Source organism: Pollicipes pollicipes, unplaced genomic scaffold, assembly GCF_011947565.3.
Source record: "Pollicipes pollicipes isolate AB1234 unplaced genomic scaffold, Ppol_2.1 Scaffold_3447;HRSCAF=4054_pilon_pilon_pilon, whole genome shotgun sequence".
Lineage (NCBI taxonomy): Eukaryota > Metazoa > Arthropoda > Thecostraca > Pollicipedomorpha > Pollicipedidae > Pollicipes > Pollicipes pollicipes.
In genome coordinates, this window is record NW_023596297.1 from 21,816,540 (window position 1) to 21,834,475 (window position 17,936).

Here is a 17,936-nt window from a genome sequence, read left to right on the forward strand (position 1 = left end):
GCTTGACAGTGCATGCACGACGCTGTCTTGTCAAATGGCTCCTATCTGTCATTCGCCACTTTGTGATTGCAATGAATAGTCCAAACTGTCGAGCACGCGCAAAAATTACAAGCAAGTCTGCACATCTTCAATGCCAGTGTCCACAGCTTGGGATGTCATCTAGCCCAAGCTCGCCTAGTTAGTCGGTTACCTTCGCAGCAAACGTCCACACACCGGTCCGCTGAGATCCGGGCCGGCACACGTCGGTCAGCGGGTCTATATATAGCCAGAGCACGAGGGCCGCTCCCTGGCCCACACTCGTCGTGATCGCGCCATGCAGATCAGATCGTGCCTCAGTCCGACCAGCGGGACCGATGGCAGCAGCCAGCACGGGCACAGCACAGACGGACAGGATTCTGGCCCACAGCCAAGATCTTGGAAAGGGAGGAAGTGGTTCCGAGGGGAGAACACTTTGGCCCGGCAAAACTTTCATGTGACGATAGCATCGCGGGACAAGAAGGCACGGCTCCCAAGCTGTGATTTCGACTCCTCTTTTTGCCCGTTTGAGTCAGTTGGCTACGTCGATGCCACCAGTCGCGTTCGATGACTGGCTGACGCTGTTACATTGTCAAGCGGGCGACATTGACCGAATCTTTCAAAGCATTACACTGATAACCCAGTCCGTCCATGTAAGCGGCTGCTCGCGGACATGAAGCACGTGTTTGCCGATCGGCCCGCATATAGCACCGACCCTGGCCTTCCGCACACACACAAGCACGCGCAAACGAACGCACATAGTCGCTCAAAATCACACCGCACGGCGCTATCAGTGGGCGCCGTCAGTGGACCCGCGTGCGAACCCCGCGTGGCCCCGTGATCATGACCGGCTCGGAGTGACGGTCAACACACGGTAACACGGCTCGCCCGGCGGCCCGGCGGCGACGTCGGCCGGGTCACTGGGGCAGCCGGTGAGTGTGGACTCGTGGAGGCGGCCTCGGCCGGACGGAAGCAGCGCCGGACGTCCCGCTGGGCGCGGGCGCAGCTGGCCAGGAAGGCACGAGGCCGGCCACAAAACCTCGACAGACGTGGCGGCGGCGACATCTGGGACCTTGGCATCGGCCCGAGTGCAGCCAACTCTGGCATTGGCCGGAGAGGAGGCAACTCTGGTATTGGCCGAAATGGGGCCGACTCTGGCCTCGGCCGGACTGGAGTCGACTCTGGCATCGACTGGAGTGGAGCCGACTCTGGCATCGGCCCGAGTGGAGTCGACTCTGGCATCGGCCGGAGTGGAGGCAACTCTGGTATCGGCCGAAATGGGGCCGACTCTGGCCTCGGCCGGAGTGGAGCCGACTCTGGTATCGGCCGGAGGGGAGCCGACTCTGGCATCGGCCCGAGTGGAGTCGACTCTGGCATCGGCCGGAGTTGGGCCGACTCTGGCCTCGGCCGGAGTGGAGCCGACTCTGGCATCGGCCCGAGTGGAGTCGACTCTGGTCTCGGCCGGAGTGGAACCGACTCTGGCATCGGCCGGAGTCCGCCGGGGCCTGGTCCGCGTGTCGGCTTGCCACCGGGAATCAGCGCTAACGGGGCACCGGACTGAGACAAAACAGACATTTTATTCAAGGCGGGCTTCATTAAATTATTCGTCGGTCATCTGACTGATACATCGTGATGGTTGCCGTTTGATCTGGTGTACGATAACTGACGCTCTTCGGAACGAAATCAGGCAACCATGAGTTCCAGCGGACGGTGACCACACGACCGTAAATGTAGGGTCAATCGCAAGCTCATCAGTATCGCTCACGCGTACGACACAGCCTATTCCTTGTCTGACCCTCACTTAACATATTTTACCAGTCTCAAACAGGCAAAACATCCCAGTCGCAGGCAGGATATTGTCATCCGGTCCAATAGCGAACAGTGGACATTGCTGCCCGGACCCAGCTCTTCACTCTACAGGTCACACAGTCAGCATAGCTGTCCCGTACCTGCCTTGTACTGCGGGGCTGGCTGCACCAACCCTTAACTCCACCTTAATTCCACAAAAGAAACCAATGAAGCGCGCTGGTTGACATTGCCTATTCCGAATATAGAATATAGAACCAAGCTTGCGGACTAAGAATATTCAAATAACCCAATCTATCTTTGAATTCAGCACACCTCCTTACCTATAAATCAGCAGTTGGACATTCCTGACAATCAAGTACCTACTGAAATGGGTACACAACCAACAGAAACAGTCATAGTAAACTTTGTACCAATTTGTGTCGATGAGCTGACTAAGTTTGTCCCCGCATTAAAGAAACTGGGCCTACTGACGACCGCCTGCTGCTTAAGGTTATGGTTCATAGAGACCGACCTGTGCTCATGGTCAATACAAAACAGCTGGTCCTGCAGGAATATTGCAACGAAAAAAGTCAACGCCTGAAAAAGATTGATATTGTTTGACTCGATTAGAAGTGTAACAGCATTCCAGGACATCTAAAAATCAGCTTTGGGGTCCAATCTCTTAAAATCGCTTTACTGACACCAGTTCAGATTGACATCTGTCTAGTTTAAATTCCCAGACAGCATTACTTAGATTGTAACCGAACTGCATCCAATGTCTATTATTCATTCAAGTTCATATCCTGAACAGGAAGTTGAACCAGGGCTGCGTTAAAGCCGTACTGTGTTTTATGTTAGCTGCCATGCTATCCCTTCGGTCTGGGCATGATAAATGCAAAACATGTACAGTCTCCCGGAATCCGCAATCATTTCTGGCAGAGCTCCAGGGCTCCCATTTGACGTAACTTGCCCACCCTCAACTCATAACTCAAATGCCAGCTATCGCATGTGCAGCATGGCGATATCAGTGTTTGCGCATCGCCAACATCATCTGTTTATGCAGAGCTGGTCCCTGCGGCTGGACCTACTGCACTCTTGTATTTTGACGTTCAGCACTCAAACACGACGCAGTATGGATTTGTCAGGAAATCCAATACGAACCAGACCTGGATCTGCCTGACCCATGTCCCGCCGCGCCGCCAGCCCCTCCAGGCGCCGTCCCACACGAACAGCACGTGCCGGCCCGGCCGGCCGGCGGGGAACGGACTACCCATTGTCCGCCGGCCCGGCTGAGGATGGGGTTACCGCCACGCGGCCCGGACACGTGCCGGCCGGCGCTGGCCGAGAGGGACAGCACCGCTTGACGGGCCGGGGAGCTCCCCGCCGCTGATCTGTTCTGAACGCATCATCGCGGCTCGGCGCCGCTCAATGGCGACGCCGCGCCGCGCAGCTGCTGTTTTTGCCCGCCCGCCGGCCGAGCGGCAGCGCCGACAGCGTGTCGGCCGGCGCGATGGTCGGCGATCCGACGTGACGTATGAGGAAGAGGGCGATCCGTCCTCCGACAGCGTATCGAAACTGGGGGAATTCCGTCCTCTAACGGTCGGACATGACCAGTCATGGGACAACGTGTTGAGGCAGCAGGACAGCCAGTTCTCCAATAACGTGCCGATACGGGACCATAGCCGGTCCTCCGGTAACGTGTCGAAAGAGAAGGATAGCCAGTTTCCCGACAACATACCGGAATGGAAATACAGCTAGTTCTTTGACAACTTACCAGGACAGAAGGATAGTCAATCGTTTGGAAATGTGCCCAATCCCAGGCCATTGTCGCCAAGACTTGGCCTTGGCCTTGAACTGTTCTTGCCTTTGTTTTGTTTGCTTCGGGACGTTCCTTGAGGACTTCTTGGAATGTAAGAGCCAATGCGCCTTGAAAAGATAGGGACCATCTTTAATTCTTATAATTCAAACTCGGTCACAATCGGTCACAACTCGGTCGGAAGCTCGGTCACATTACGCAAAACCTTGATTCCCAGCACCGGAGTCGTGATTGAAGGTCCAGCTAGCGCAGGTCACCTGGACGTAGGTCCAGTGAGCGTAGGCCTGGTGGACGTAGGTCCAGTGTGCTTAGATCTCCTGGGAGTAGGTTCAGCGAGTGTAGGCCTTAAGAGCGTACGTCCAGTGAGCGTAGGTCTCCTCGGCGTAGGTCCAGTGAGCGTAGGTAACCTGGGCGTTGGTCTCTTGGGGTGTTCCCCGGAGTCAGGGTGCCGCCCTCGTGGTCAGCAGTCCGAGCCCGAACGTTGCCTCCAGCGCGCGTGCCCTCCGTGACGCCTGCCGTGGGGTGCCAGCCGCCAGCAGTCGTCGACGGGATCCGCACAGAGCATCGGGTGTGAGGCCGACGCTGCAGAGGAGTCGACCGGGCCGCCTGACGCCCTCGTCCCTTCCTCTCCTATTCCTGTCGAAGACGCTACATGCTGACAAAGTCACCATCCTCTGGGATGGGATATCAATCAAACTGCTTCTGATCGCCACGATGCACCTCATCTGGCACCATCATCCAAAGTGTAGATTCCACGGGCAGATGGACGACCAACAAGTGTCTTTTCGCGTGGTGTTGGTAGTCATTAGCGCAATTTGCCGAAGCAACAAGCACGCCAATTGCGTTTTTAGCGTTGCAGGTGCGTACTTCTTCCTTGCGTCACCATACGCATGACGGCCAACTGCGTAACCCGTCGCAAAGTACGTGCCAATCAGAAAATGTTTCCACTAAGCCATCCCAAGCGGAAATAACTTTTTTTTTGTAACACGCCAGATCGAAAGACGCCGGTCAAATAAGCGATTAGCTCACTAGCACTACATCACTTCGAGTCTGGCTGTTGGTGGCAGCGACCATCAGCTGGTTGGAGATGGGGGGCAGCCAATCTCATGAAAGGCTAACACAGTTGCTGCGGCACATTGCGGCGAGGCTTCGGTGCTGTTAGGAGGAAGCACAATTCTTATCATTCACCAAAATCTCGGTCTATTGCAAAGTCCTTGAGTCGTAATGACCTGAACAGCAGCTTGAATTGAAATGTGGTATTATAAAGTATCAGACAAAGCACTACGAAACCGGTTGGATCACAAGGCCCTACCAATGTTCTATGACTGCCGATTGGGAAAGCCACAGAGAATATTGCTAGAAAACCTTAGTTATGGTGATGAGCAAGCCGCTGATGGAAAAATCCCGTGGAAATTTTATCACAGATGCAACGCCTGAGATGCTGATGAACGGCTCGAAAAAGCTTGACCGCGTCGGCTGCGTCCCATCCAAGTAAGCGCCGATAAGTACGGTGAGCTTTTGTTAAAAAAGCTGGCACTTCGCTTAAGCACACGATGACATAAGCAATCACCACTTATATAGAATTGATCGATCGGATCGATCAGAACGGATCTCAGAGAGCAGATTGCGCAGGTTCAGCCAATCCGTGTTTAACAATCAAAAGCATGGTTGGTCGTTTGAGAGTCTGAGGCACAGCCATCTTCGACAGCCTTGATCTGCTTACAGGGACCTCTGCAGCTATTCTAGATGACACACAGAAATCTGGAGAGGACGGAAGCACTGCGTGCTAACAGAGTTGGACTAACACTGTGTGGTCTATCTATGCCGTCCGGTTCACATCGATTGGGCATGGCTATTTTATATCCGTATATAATATATTCAAATATAATATATCCTAAGCAACTTTCATGCTGTGCTTGGTAAAATATCCGTGGATCGCAGCTCCTGCGGCATAGCCTTGCGCCGTTTTAAACTGAACCAGTCGATGCGATGGGCCGCCGCTCCGTCTTCAGTCCTGTAGAAGCGACCAGAAAGCTCCGGCTGATCAGGCAGGAGCCGGAGTGATCGATGGAATTGATCAGTGTCGGCAGCTGGCGGCTGGGGCCGAGATAGTTTCTCTTTGTCATGTGAAGTGCGGCCTCCCGAGGTTGTATTTTTAGTAGGGCGATCCCATTCTCCAGAGCGTCCCGTCTCCAGGGATCTGGCGGTCCTCTTTCCGGTACGTTCCCATCCCTTGATAGTTCCTCCATCTGGGAAACATGCCCATTCCTGAGACCGTGCGCAGTTCCACAGAACTGGCCCGTTCTTTGGAACGCTTCTATCCACGCTCTCCGGATTGCCCACATTTCTCAGTGTTGTGTTGTTGCTGGAGACTGCTGCCTCTCCTCTCCCGACCGTGCTCGTATGGCAGGACTCTGCCCCTGCACACGGCAGGACGGTGCCATCGGCGGCGCGTGCTGACGGCCGCCTGTCGTCCCGGGCGTTGGGCTCCATCCGCGCCCCGTTCCACATTTGCATTCCACCCGTCGCCGATCATTATGTATGTATGAGAAGACACGACGGACCGGGCCGATTTACGATGAAAATATGAAATCCAAACACCCGCGACCTGACGGAAAATGGGGTTTTACGTGACTTATGAGAGACGCGAGCGGTGCGGCAACCGGCCATCTCCGACCGTGCGCCGGGAAAACAGGACGGCAAAGGACGGGCCGCCGGTGATGGATGCGCTGTTGCCCAGTCACCGGACCCAGGAGGAAATCGATGGACGGCTGGCATAATACAGACCGGGATTGCTGGCGGTGCCGGCAGTGGCCGCCGCCTCTTTGTCGCGTCACGTACAGCCACAATTATATTGTGCGCTCCCCTGCGCGGTGCAATAGGGGTAAATGAGGGGTAGGGAACAAGAGGGGCGGGCATGGCGCGTCGCACATTACGAAAATTCAGAACGCAGAGTCTTTCCGATGAGGTGCGTAGCGATCAGCGCACATGGATTGGCTTGCACTGCAGCCAAGGCTGAGCCAGACGAGTGCTGATTTGTCGGGAGCTCCGCCTGCAGCATCACCGCCGTTGTCGAGCCCGTGGGAAGGGTTCGTGGACGACAGCACGGTTCTGGGCGTCGTTTGAGTCCGGCCAGCGGCCCGACGCCCTTGGCACACGTGCCACCTCTGCGCGCGTTCGCACGCCTAGGGAGAGCTGGCTCACAACGACGCGGACGCCACGGGACCCACGAGCCCTGTCGCAGAGATGAGAGGCGAAAACAAAAGTCGAGTGCCGCATTCGTTCGAAGAGAGAGGCACGTTGTGGCAAAAAACACCTCCGAATTTCACGCGAAAACTTGGGTCTAACCATGGGCGGGCTACTTGCAATGATTCACGTTGCTGCACTTGGCAAGTTTGTACTTATAGTTGTTTTCTACCGCTTTCTTCGCCTCGATAAGCTTCACACTAGTGATATGATGAGGCTGTGGTTCGTACAGGCATGAGCGTGCGGGGACCGTGAGTGTTGACAGGGAATAAAGTTTCATTCAAATAGTTGCAAAAGTTGACAGTCCGCCTTTAAAGCATTTTGTCTAAATAGTGTGTCTTTTAGCGCCACCATCCATCATCTATGATGCACGGTGTTACTTGCTGAACTACATTTAGATTCTCATATGTTGTAATTAATTTTCGTAATTATTCCCCACATTATAGCAGCCTGGAAGCTAATATGAGGTTTTTGTCAGCCTGGTGATGCCAATCTGCCTGAAAGTCCGTTTCTGATGCCGAGGTCAGTTTGACCTCTTGGGGACTCTGAACACGTTTGCATCCATCAAACACAACGTATTCAAGACTGATGTATATTGTATCCTTATGGAGTGAAGTGCTTGCTGAAATCAGGAAGGCACGCGGTATTCGATAATCTATATTATAATGTTGGTAACGATCGTCCGTCTGCGCGAAAAAAAAATACACAAGTGCGGCAACTGCTCGGCCCGTTTGCGAGTTGGTCATGTGACATTCACAGCGCCGTGAGACCAGCTGGGCGGCATAACTGCGTCAAATTTGAGACTGGAGGCGGCCGGAGGAGCGTGCAAACGCGCCTCATTGGTCGTAACACGGGCAACACGACATTCGCAAGTTGTCAAAAGTCGCTCGTAGGCGCGTCAAGGCCCGAAACACGGTTCGTAGCTCGGTAAGGAAGGGGAGTGGGGGCCGGGGATGTTTAGCGGAACGGGATCAATGCACTTTGACTTGGAAAACGACGGGCCATTGCTTACGCAAAAGTACGAATGAATGCAAACAGCTGAGCACGCGCGCGCTGAGTACACAAACAACAGATTTGCGGTTTTAGAAGTTTTACAGGATTGATGTCAGACCTCGGCGGCTCGAGCAGAAAATGGCGTAAGGTCGGCTGCGTCTTGCCTGCACGGTCCATTACCATCAGCAAATACTTTACTATCAGCAAGTCACTCAGGCAGCCCAACACTGCCAGACCCACGATGACGCCAGTAATCAATTTACCAACTGACTGACCAATTAGCTGTGAACATGACAGACGATGGAGTGTTTCCAGAAGGTGGGAACGTCGGAGTTCGATTAGCAGGAGTTGACTAAATGTCAAGAATGCCGTCGCCATGGCGCCAAAGCTCAGACCTTGCAAACAGACGTCATCCAAACCACAAGTGACAATTCGCCTATCCGGCAAAATATTTGCGGAGCTCGGCGAATGTCAGGGGGTGTGAGTGAAGGTACAGGTGTAAGCGTAAAGGTAAGCCCATGTCACCTCTAAGCTTTGATGCTATCCTATCATCATCTCCTGTTCTCAATTCAGCACGGTTTCCGTCTTCGTCACGCGACGAAAACCACACCGGCGTCCCACGAAAACCACACTCGATCATATCCTACCGGCCAAAGACCGTGCGGAATTATTGTTCCCGTACTTATTGGACGTGAGAAAATGTTTTGACATGATTGACCATTAAAACCCCTGACTTCATTACCCCTGCATGGGATCGCCATTCCATGGCTCTTAGCTTTCCTTTCTGATCTTTCTCAGTCGCTGAGTAGGATCAGGGTTAGTGTCACTGAAGCCCTGCGTCACACTAAATTTTGCTCAAGAACTGCCAAGCAAGATGAGGCTTTTCAGGTATCCACCCTGGGAGCACTGCTTTATTGCACATTTGTAAATGATCTCAGCCTTTTCGCAGAGGGAGAAGCGGTGGTCCAGCATGCAGACGACATCGATATTTTGATCAGCGGTAAAGAATGATTCCAGCGTCGTTGATAAAAAGGAATACACACTGGCTTCTCTTGATCTCCGGTTCCCGGCTAACGATCTTGAAGTAAATGTAAGCAAAACTCACTTCATGTTGTTAGGCAGCCGCCCCAAGTTGCCTAACGTTCCAAAATTTAATGGTAAATTTCGTGGCCATGACGTTCACCATTGCTCCGAGGAAAAATTTTTAAGGCTGCTTTTCGATAATATTCTCACATGGAAACCCACATATAGATTGTCATGAAGCGCTGTTGTGGAGCTTTGCCTGGTCTGCCATATTTAAAACGGTTGCTGTTCTCTGCGATCTAACACGCTTGTCAGCATCCTGGTCCTTTCGCAACTCCGTTAGCGCATCTCTGTTTAAGGAAATGATGCCCGATATATATATATATATATATATATATATATATATATATATATATATGTATATAGACTGAAAAAGGCACCAACTTCTCAGGGAAAGTCACATTTGACCGCACAAAGCTTGATCACGTGACGGAGCTGCTTGAGGAGCTTGGCTGCCTCATTGCTTTACGACTGGTGCTCTACCACGCCCTCATGCTGGCGCTCAAAGCGCTTCGTCTCGGCGACCCCGAGACGATCGCCTGCGAGGTCTTGACGGCGTCCGAGACTCGCAAGTGAATTACGAGGCAGCGCGGCAGCCTCCATGTGACGAGGTCGCGAATCGAGGTGCGAGAGCGGCTCTGCCACCGATGCTGAGGCAGTTCCCGCTGCACCGCCACCGGTGCTGAGGCAGCTCCGCTGCACCGCCATCGGAGCTGAGTCAGCTCCCTCTCCACTGCCACCGGAGCTGAGTCAGTTCCCGCTGCACCGCCATCAGAGCTAAGGCAGCTCCCGCTCCACTGCCACCGGAGCTGAAGCAGCTCCCGCTCCACTGCCATCGGAGCTGAAGTAGATCCTGCTCCACTGTCATCGGAGTTGAGGCAGCTCCCGCTGCACCGCCATCAGAGCTGAGGCAGCTCCCGCTCCATTGCCATCGGAGCTGAAGTAGCTCCCGCTCCACTGCCACCGGAGCTGAAGCAGCTCCCGTTCCACCGCTATCGGAGCTGAAGCAGCTCCCGTTCCACTGCTATCGGAACTGAGGTAGCTCCCGCTCCACTGCCATCGGAGCTGAAGCGACTCCCTCCCCACAGCCATCGGAGCTGAGGCAGCTCAGGCTGTGTCGCTATCGGAGCTGAGTCAGCTCCCGCTGCACTGTCATCAGAGCTGGGGCAGCTCCCGCTCGACTGCCACCGGAGCTGGGGCAGCTCCGCTGCACTTCCGTCGGTGCTTGAGTCAGCTCCCGCTGCACTGCCACCGGAGTTGGGGCAGCTCCGCTGCAACGCCACTAGAGCTGGGGCAGCTCCGCTGCACCGCCACCGGTGCTAAGGCAGCTCCCGATACCTGCCTTCAAACGGACTTTATAGCGCAACACTGAGCGCCGTCTGAAGCGAATCCTGCCGCCACATGAAGCATGATCCTGCGATAGCCTATGCCGTGCAAGATATTCATGCTTTTATGAAAGCCGGTTAGGTGAGGATATAACATGTTTGCATTTGTATGCATGTGTCTCTACCATTCACCTGTCATTCTACGTCGCATTTCGTCTTTATACGATGGGCCAGAAAATTCAAGTGTGCCTAATGAAACACTCTCATATACGTATATTCTTCTATGCCTAATGTCTGACTGGGAAGTGACCAGTATCACGTTTTTCGAAGACAAACTCAAATAAAACACGCTGTTGGGTCAGTTGAGCAGCCCGAGACCAATGCATTGACACAGATGCAAAGCCCAGGTCACGGTCGCCAATATCGAACTCAGATCGATGCACATTTCATAGCACTTCGCAATCGCCCCAAACCGTCCTCTATAGCCGTTTTTGCCTGCGCAAAATATGGTGTTCATTTGCAGTAGATTGCGTACTGACATTGAAGTCACGAGCTTCCACTCCTCGGCGCGTCTGATATGCCGTCGTGGCATTGGGTATGCGGCAGCCGATTGTCGTAGTTTAGCGGGATGAAAACCATTGGGCTGGGACAATAGAATGTGATTGCATTGGCGCCATTTCCGTTTCTGTGAGAGGCTGGCCACGCACTGCCGGGCGCAATCGGATTCGTTAACCCTTTCGCATGTCGTGTGCATCATATACCAACGCGTTGAATATGTGGCGGATAGTGGATGTGTAGCATATGTAGGATGTGAGGGATCTTCGCCCAATCGCCAATTTAGTACTAGCAATTCTTTTTTCACGAGAAGTGCGTGGGTCAAGGACGGCTCTGTTCCCAGGCCTACGAAACACGGCGTTCTGCTGTCTAAGGCTGATGTCCTGGCGCGTTATCATATCTTGTCAGCTCCCTTTGTTGAAACAGCTCGCCTCTGATTTCTTGTAATCACACTCTCAAGTGAGCTGGGCAGATACGTCATCAGGGCGCCGATAAGAGGACGGTCGTAGCCAGTCAGCCAGCGACACATCCTGCCAAGTCACGTCAGTCGACGGTGTGGCGAGCAGGCCGTCCTCGTCTTCTGCGACGGTGAGCCGCGTGGCAGCGGCACCTCCGACCATGGCGCTGCGTCTCCGCCTGCTCCTGCTGGCATCCGCGCTGGTGGGAGTCGGCCTGGCCGCCCCCGGCGACCTGCTGGAGCTGCGTCGAGAGCTGCCGGACCTTTCCTGGGCTCGTCTCGCCGGCCTGCAGAAGCTGGCGGAGAGCAGCCGGCACCTCCCCACCACTGAGGAGTTCCTGCGGCAGACGGGCGCGCTCGAGCTGTATGAAGCCCTGCCGGAGCAGCTGCGGACGGAGCAGGCGCTGCCGGCCGATATCGCCAACCTGCTGATTGCCCTGCTCGTCGGGCCCTACATCACGCCCATGCTGGCACACGGAATCTCGCCGCTCTGTCTGAACCACAGCTGGGCGTACGCCACCAGCATCCTCTCCAACAACTCCTGGGCGCTGACGATGTTCGACGCGGATGGAAAGCTTCCCGACGGCGTACTGGGCGGCAACCTCAACTACGTGGGCAACTGGGACGAGTGTTTAAGTGTTCAGGCGAGTGTCGACAATGTTGACGAACTCATTCCGCTGAAAGTAAGCCAATTTCAGGGCAAGCACTGTCGGCCCCAGTTTCACCTTCCCCCTAAAGCAGCTGGGAATCAGGATAGCCGGTTTGGCCACCATGCCAATGAAATGGCTAGAATGGTGGGGTTGGAGCCGATACTTCCACCACTTATTCAACTTTCGGGCCAGTCGACTGTCATGCCGCCATCCGCTTCCATTGGACTCTGCATCCCTTCATCTTGCTCTGCCGAAGACTTGAGACTAAGCCTTCAGCAAAGAATGCCCAGCCTGCAAGTCGACCTTCTTGAAACTGACTGTCATGTAGAGGGTGAGACAACTAAATTCAGCGCGGCCGATATCGTCATGCTGTGCATCATTTGTGTCACCGGCTTGCTCATGGCTGTCGGCACCTTTATCGATGTTATCAAGGACAGTGCCAACGAGCCCGACGCCAATTTGAGCGTCCCCGTTGATCGCATGTTCAGGGGGAAAATGCCAACCACTGTCCAGAAGGTGCTTCTGGCGTTTTCGGTCTGGACAAATGGCAGAAAGATTTTAGACACGTCTTCGTCGAGCGATACGTTGGGATGTCTCCATGGCATGCGTTTTCTCTCCATGACCTGGGTTATCCTTGGTCATCAATACATTTTTGGATTATTTTCCGTACCGTGGGTAAATCAATTTTCAGCCTTCAACGTACTTAATTCTGTGGCATTTGCTGCCGTTGACAACGCTACTGTCTCGGTCGATTCGTTTTTCTTCCTCAGCGGGCTTCTCGTTGCATACGTCTTCATGAGAAACATGGAGAAAACCAAGGGGAAGTTTAACATTATCATGTATTACGTTCACCGATACATTCGGCTAACGCCAGTCCTGGCAATGACCATAGGCTTCGTCGCAACTCTCTACGTACACCTGGGTGACGGTCCATTCTGGGGGAAGAACACCGTGTTCGGAAACCCATACATTTGTAGCAAGTACTGGTGGAAAAACCTTGCGTACATCAACAATGTGTACGAATCCGAAAAGACGTGCCTGGGTCAGACGTGGTACCTTGCCAATGACATGCAGATGTTTGTCTTGTCACCCATCGTCCTGTTGCCGCTGTACTTTTACCCGACCATCGGTCAAATCTGGCTCATATTGCTTCTCGGGCTTAACCTGTTCATCACCGGCTACGTCACCGACTACAACGACCTGGGCCCGAGCGGAGGCGACTCGTCGTTACGCTACTTCGTGCCCTGGTGTCGGTACGGCGTGTACCTGGTGGGCGTGTACACCGGCTGGTTCCTGCACCGGCGCCGTGGCAGACGACTGCACATGACGTTGCCTGTTGCGCTGGCCGGCTGGCTGGTCGCAGCGCTCACCGCCTGCCTCGTCGTCTACGGTCTGTACGATTACTCGACCGTGCCGCCGCTCGCGGTGCCGTCCAAGACCGCGTCTATCGTGTACGCTGCCCTGAATCGGCCCGCCTGGGGCATGTGCCTGGCGTGGGTGGTGATCGCCTGTGTCCACGGGTACGGCGGCTTCATCAACACGCTGCTCTCCTGGAAGTTCTGGATTCCGCTCAGCCGCGTCACGTACTGCTGCTACCTCGTCTCCATCGACATCCAGATCTTCTTCTACGCGACGCTCAAGTCGGTGCTGTACTTCGACCAGACAACGGCGGTGTATGCCTTCCTGGCGACGCTCACCGTGTCGATTGCCGTCGCCACCGTGTTCTCGCTCGCGTTCGAGGCGCCGATGATGGCCTTGGAGAAGATCATCTTCGCCAACGTCGGTGCCGTGGCTCCCAAACCGACGGTCCCACCCGCGCCCGGGCAGGAGCCAGACGGGAACGGCAAGCAGGCGTGATGTATGTAGATCGTCGTCATAGGTCGGCAGCATGCATGCCAAATAAAAGTGTGCCTCCAATGGGTTCCGCATTGATTGAGGGTGGAATGATGTATGCCTCAAAAGGTGTGTACCGCACCTGTTATCTGATAGCACGCGTTGCGAAACGTGACGAATTTACACCTGCCGAGACATATTCGATTGTGAAATCACGATAGCCTGCTCAAACACGCCAGGTAAGGCGGGCAGTCAGATTGCTTTCTGGCGTGCTGATCAAGTACTCTTCAACGGTGGTATCATTCTGGAAGCGCCTACGAAATGTTGCCCAGTCTTTTCCCACGGGAAGGCTCGGGCACCGTGCTCTCCTGGGGTGTCATGACCAGAGGCAAACCTCCGCGCACCGTTATCGGTTTGGGACAAAAATCAAAACCCACGTCCCCGGTCGAAATTGAAGCCCACAGACACTCCGAGCAGCGAGCACAAGAACAATCCCCGAGAAACGAACTCAAAGTCAGACCGATGTCTGAGTAGCGAGCGCCATTCAGTGCAGTGTTTGGCGGCTGCAGTTGCAATATTGACTGTTCTTGCATACACAACTTTCAGAATAAAGAACCTAAAGATGAAACGTCCTCCAAAATGTATGATCTGTTTGACAGTTCTATTCGTTTGTCTGCCCAACTGTTTGCCAAACTGTTTGTCACTAGTCAGTGTCGACTGCATATGTACATTCTGACTTATCAGTGCTGGACTTTGAATTCCTCGCTATCTTCTCGACGCACTTTTTTATACACAGGCGATGTACTTTGCTCCACTATGATGGAGATGAGGCCCGTTCATGCCTTGCGGACTACCCACAGAGCTCACTGCGGATTCTGCAGTTGTCAGCTGCCGCAAACTCAAGATGTCACATTTAAGCCTCCCCGGCCGCGAGGCGTGGGTGCGCAGAATCCGAAGCCTGCAAAATTCCCAGCAGCTTCCGCGGTCGTCAGATGACACGCATTTGAGCTATCACATTTGAGCCACAATTATCTGCGGTTAGCTAGCCAGCGGGCTTAGGAGTGTCACGTTTAGCAGGCAGTACAGCTAGACATGATACCCTACAACCACCCAGAAGCATGCATCACGATACCCGTGCATGCCTGTTTTTAAAAGATGTATTTTGCACGTTGCACTCCGTCAACTTTTTTGCTGGGCGTGTTTATCCAAACCTGTTTATGTGTAGAATGTTTTCTCTTTACTCCGTCGTAGCCAGGCCAAACATGGCAAAATAGTTATTGTTATTCTAAAGGAAAACGTGTGTGACAGCGTATTCATCTGCTCTCGGCGTATGTCTTTTGCCCAGGCCAAGCGGCTCCGAGCTTTTGCGCGAAGCTGTCACAAGATCCGGCTTCACCGGCGGTGGCTGGCGGTGTGACGTCATGACTTCTAGCACCGTCAGCGCGTGACGAGTGACATGAACTCGCAAAACTCTCACAGGTTGAATACCCTAGAACCACCCAGAAGCATGCATCATGAGCATGGCGACAGGAGGTTGCCAACATGGGCGACAGGAGGTCGCCAACATGGGCGACATCAGGTTGCCGCCGGTCGGTGGGTGGCCGACCGTGCGTGCAGTCGTGGCGCCATATTTCGAGAACGGCTGTCAGAATGACATGAACTTTGCACGCTTTAATGACGAATTGCACATGAAATCGGGTGTAATATGTTTTCGGTGCCACGCGGTGCATGCACCATGCATGTGAGCTGGAAATATGAAATAGGCAGTTTTTGACGGATTTTGAGTTTTGACTCACATTTTGACAATCAGTTAAGATAGAAGCGTGAAATTAATTATACATCACTTTCAAGTGTATCGGCTTCAATTACACTGTGCATCAGGAGTTTGTACGACAAACTGTGGCGCAGCAAAATTCCGGACTATTTGCGAATGCTAGATTTGCAAAAACGCTGTCAAATACCATACACTGCGGTCAAAACTTTGAGCATTTTGACATTTCAAATAACACCAGCGTGTTTGTCGATCTGTTCTTTTTCAGTAAGCACCCTTTTATTTGTTGTTCTTTGCCTATATCGCACATAAATAACGTTTAGGTAAATGGTTGTACTCAGGGGCACATCCAGAGCCTTGGCAAGGGGGAGCACAGGGTTGGCAAAGGCCTCCTGATAATAAAAGGGCCTCCCAAATAAATCGCCGGATATGGCTCAACTGTTATTGAAAACGTGGTTTTTAGATATCATATATATACATATATATATATATATATATATATATATATATATATATATATATATATACCACATATATATGTGCGGTTCTCAGTCTGATTTGCCTGGGTTGTTCAGAGATAGCAAGGATTCTGCAAATATAGGTTGAAGATCAAAATGGGTCGACAGTTCGTATTTGCATGGCTTGGCCATGTTCGTCTTGATATGATCAACATTCAGTCAGCATCGATTAGTTGTACAAATTGCGTAAGTAGTTTTAAGCATGCGCGCTCTCATATCTTAGCAACAAAAACTCGACGCCAGGCGTCGCAGTCTCCAGGGGCCACGCAGCGTCAGTTCTGCGGTAATATTGGGCCGTGGGTAACAGGTGGGCGAAAATGGTGACACATCTGAAATAAGTACCTTTGAGTGGCTTAGGACACCAAACCGTACATGTGTAACTATTCCGGGCTTATATTTAACCTCCGTGGCTCTTAGATTGATGAGAATAACGTATTGGTCTCCATAGCAACGTGAAGCGGTGCTGGAATCTGGTGGTAGAAATGGAAGAGTAAAGGTAAAGTATACATTTTCCAAGTTTCTGTACCTGTTAACCTGTCCAGAGGACAACCACAAAGTTTTTAAAAGGATTCACCCAGTGTAATATTTGAAATGTGCGAATCAATTCTGAAAAACTCTCAGAAACATTATTTGCGATGGTCATTGTCACGTGCTCGTTACGCACCAGCTTAGCACGGCGCCCGTCGAATGGCGTTACTTGCAGCGGTCAACGCCGTTCGGATTTACAAAAACTGCAACTCAAGCCATCGCCACTCTTGCTCCCTGAAATTACGGGCGTGTCATTAAGGCTTTATGACACACTCAGCTGCTAAGGCTATATATGGCGTCGCCAGCCTGCCACCCCGGCGGGAAGGGCGGGTATCACGGGGAATCGAACCCCGTACCTATTGCTTCCCAGAGGTGCAGTGCTTAACGCAGGAGCGTTCACCACTACACTTTCGGCACTCGGCGCACAAGCTCAAGCCTATTGATGGTGCATGTTTCACTAAACGATTTTGCAAAATAATGGATGTTCTTAGAGAAACATGGGATGGCCTTGTGCGTCCTTAACTCATTTCGACCCACTCCATTCAACACTGTGAGACCCGTTATTTTCCGCAAAGGGGCCCACTCGAGTATGGCACCACAGGGCACATTGTTGTTCACGGTCAAGGACTGAAGGGCCATTCTGTCCCGCTGCAGTGTGCTTTCCGGCCGTCATTCTGGCGACGCAGAGCGGCATCCCGGTAGATCCGGAGGCCCTTAGACGGGCAGATCACATCACATTGATCCACTTTTGACGCGGGAGGCCTTCTGACCCGCGCATTTGACCCCGGATGGAAGCAGGAGCCTGCATTGGTGCACCAACATCCCTGCTCGCCGCAGGTGGTCAAATCATTGGCACATAGACTCCAGTTTGGCTTAACGGCCCCATGCCGGAATAGGTTTGGAGGCCCCACCATTCGGTTCTGGCGACCCTGACTGGCGTAGGACTCTTCTATTACCTCAATGTGAGCAGTCATCATAAGTTCCTACGTTTCTTTTAATAGTCAGAGGGCCTCGATCAACGTAAGAGGCCCTCTGCCATTCCGGCTCCCGTCCCCGTCCCCGTTGAGCGAATATTCCCCTAACCAATTCGAGGACCCTTGTTCACATAGAATGCCCCTTAGGCACTGTGGGCCCCGTAACGATACAGGAGCCCCGACCACCGTAAATCGTGGGCCCGGTCTTGTCTCGGCTTGGGAAATAGGTCTCCAGAGCTCAGACCAACAAGGAGCCCTGTTCGTTGTCCGCGATCTCTGGTCGAAGTAGAGGAACGCTCTGTGTCATGGATCCCTACCGGTGCAAAAGATAATTTTACTGGCATTTAAGATCACGGCCCAATGGACGGGGACTAGGGGCCAGTT

At 53.1% G+C, this 17,936-nt stretch overlaps 1 protein-coding gene across 1 annotated transcript; it reads left to right on the forward strand.

The window, feature by feature from the left end:
• The first annotated feature begins 11,353 nt into the window (after positions 1-11,353).
• LOC119091671 (nose resistant to fluoxetine protein 6) lies at positions 11,354-13,848 on the forward strand. Its single transcript, XM_037214483.1, has one exon. It carries the CDS (start codon positions 11,440-11,442, stop codon positions 13,783-13,785), a length of 2,346 nt encoding a protein of 781 aa, XP_037070378.1. The 5' UTR covers positions 11,354-11,439; the 3' UTR covers positions 13,786-13,848.
• The last annotated feature ends 4,088 nt before the right edge of the window (positions 13,849-17,936 follow it).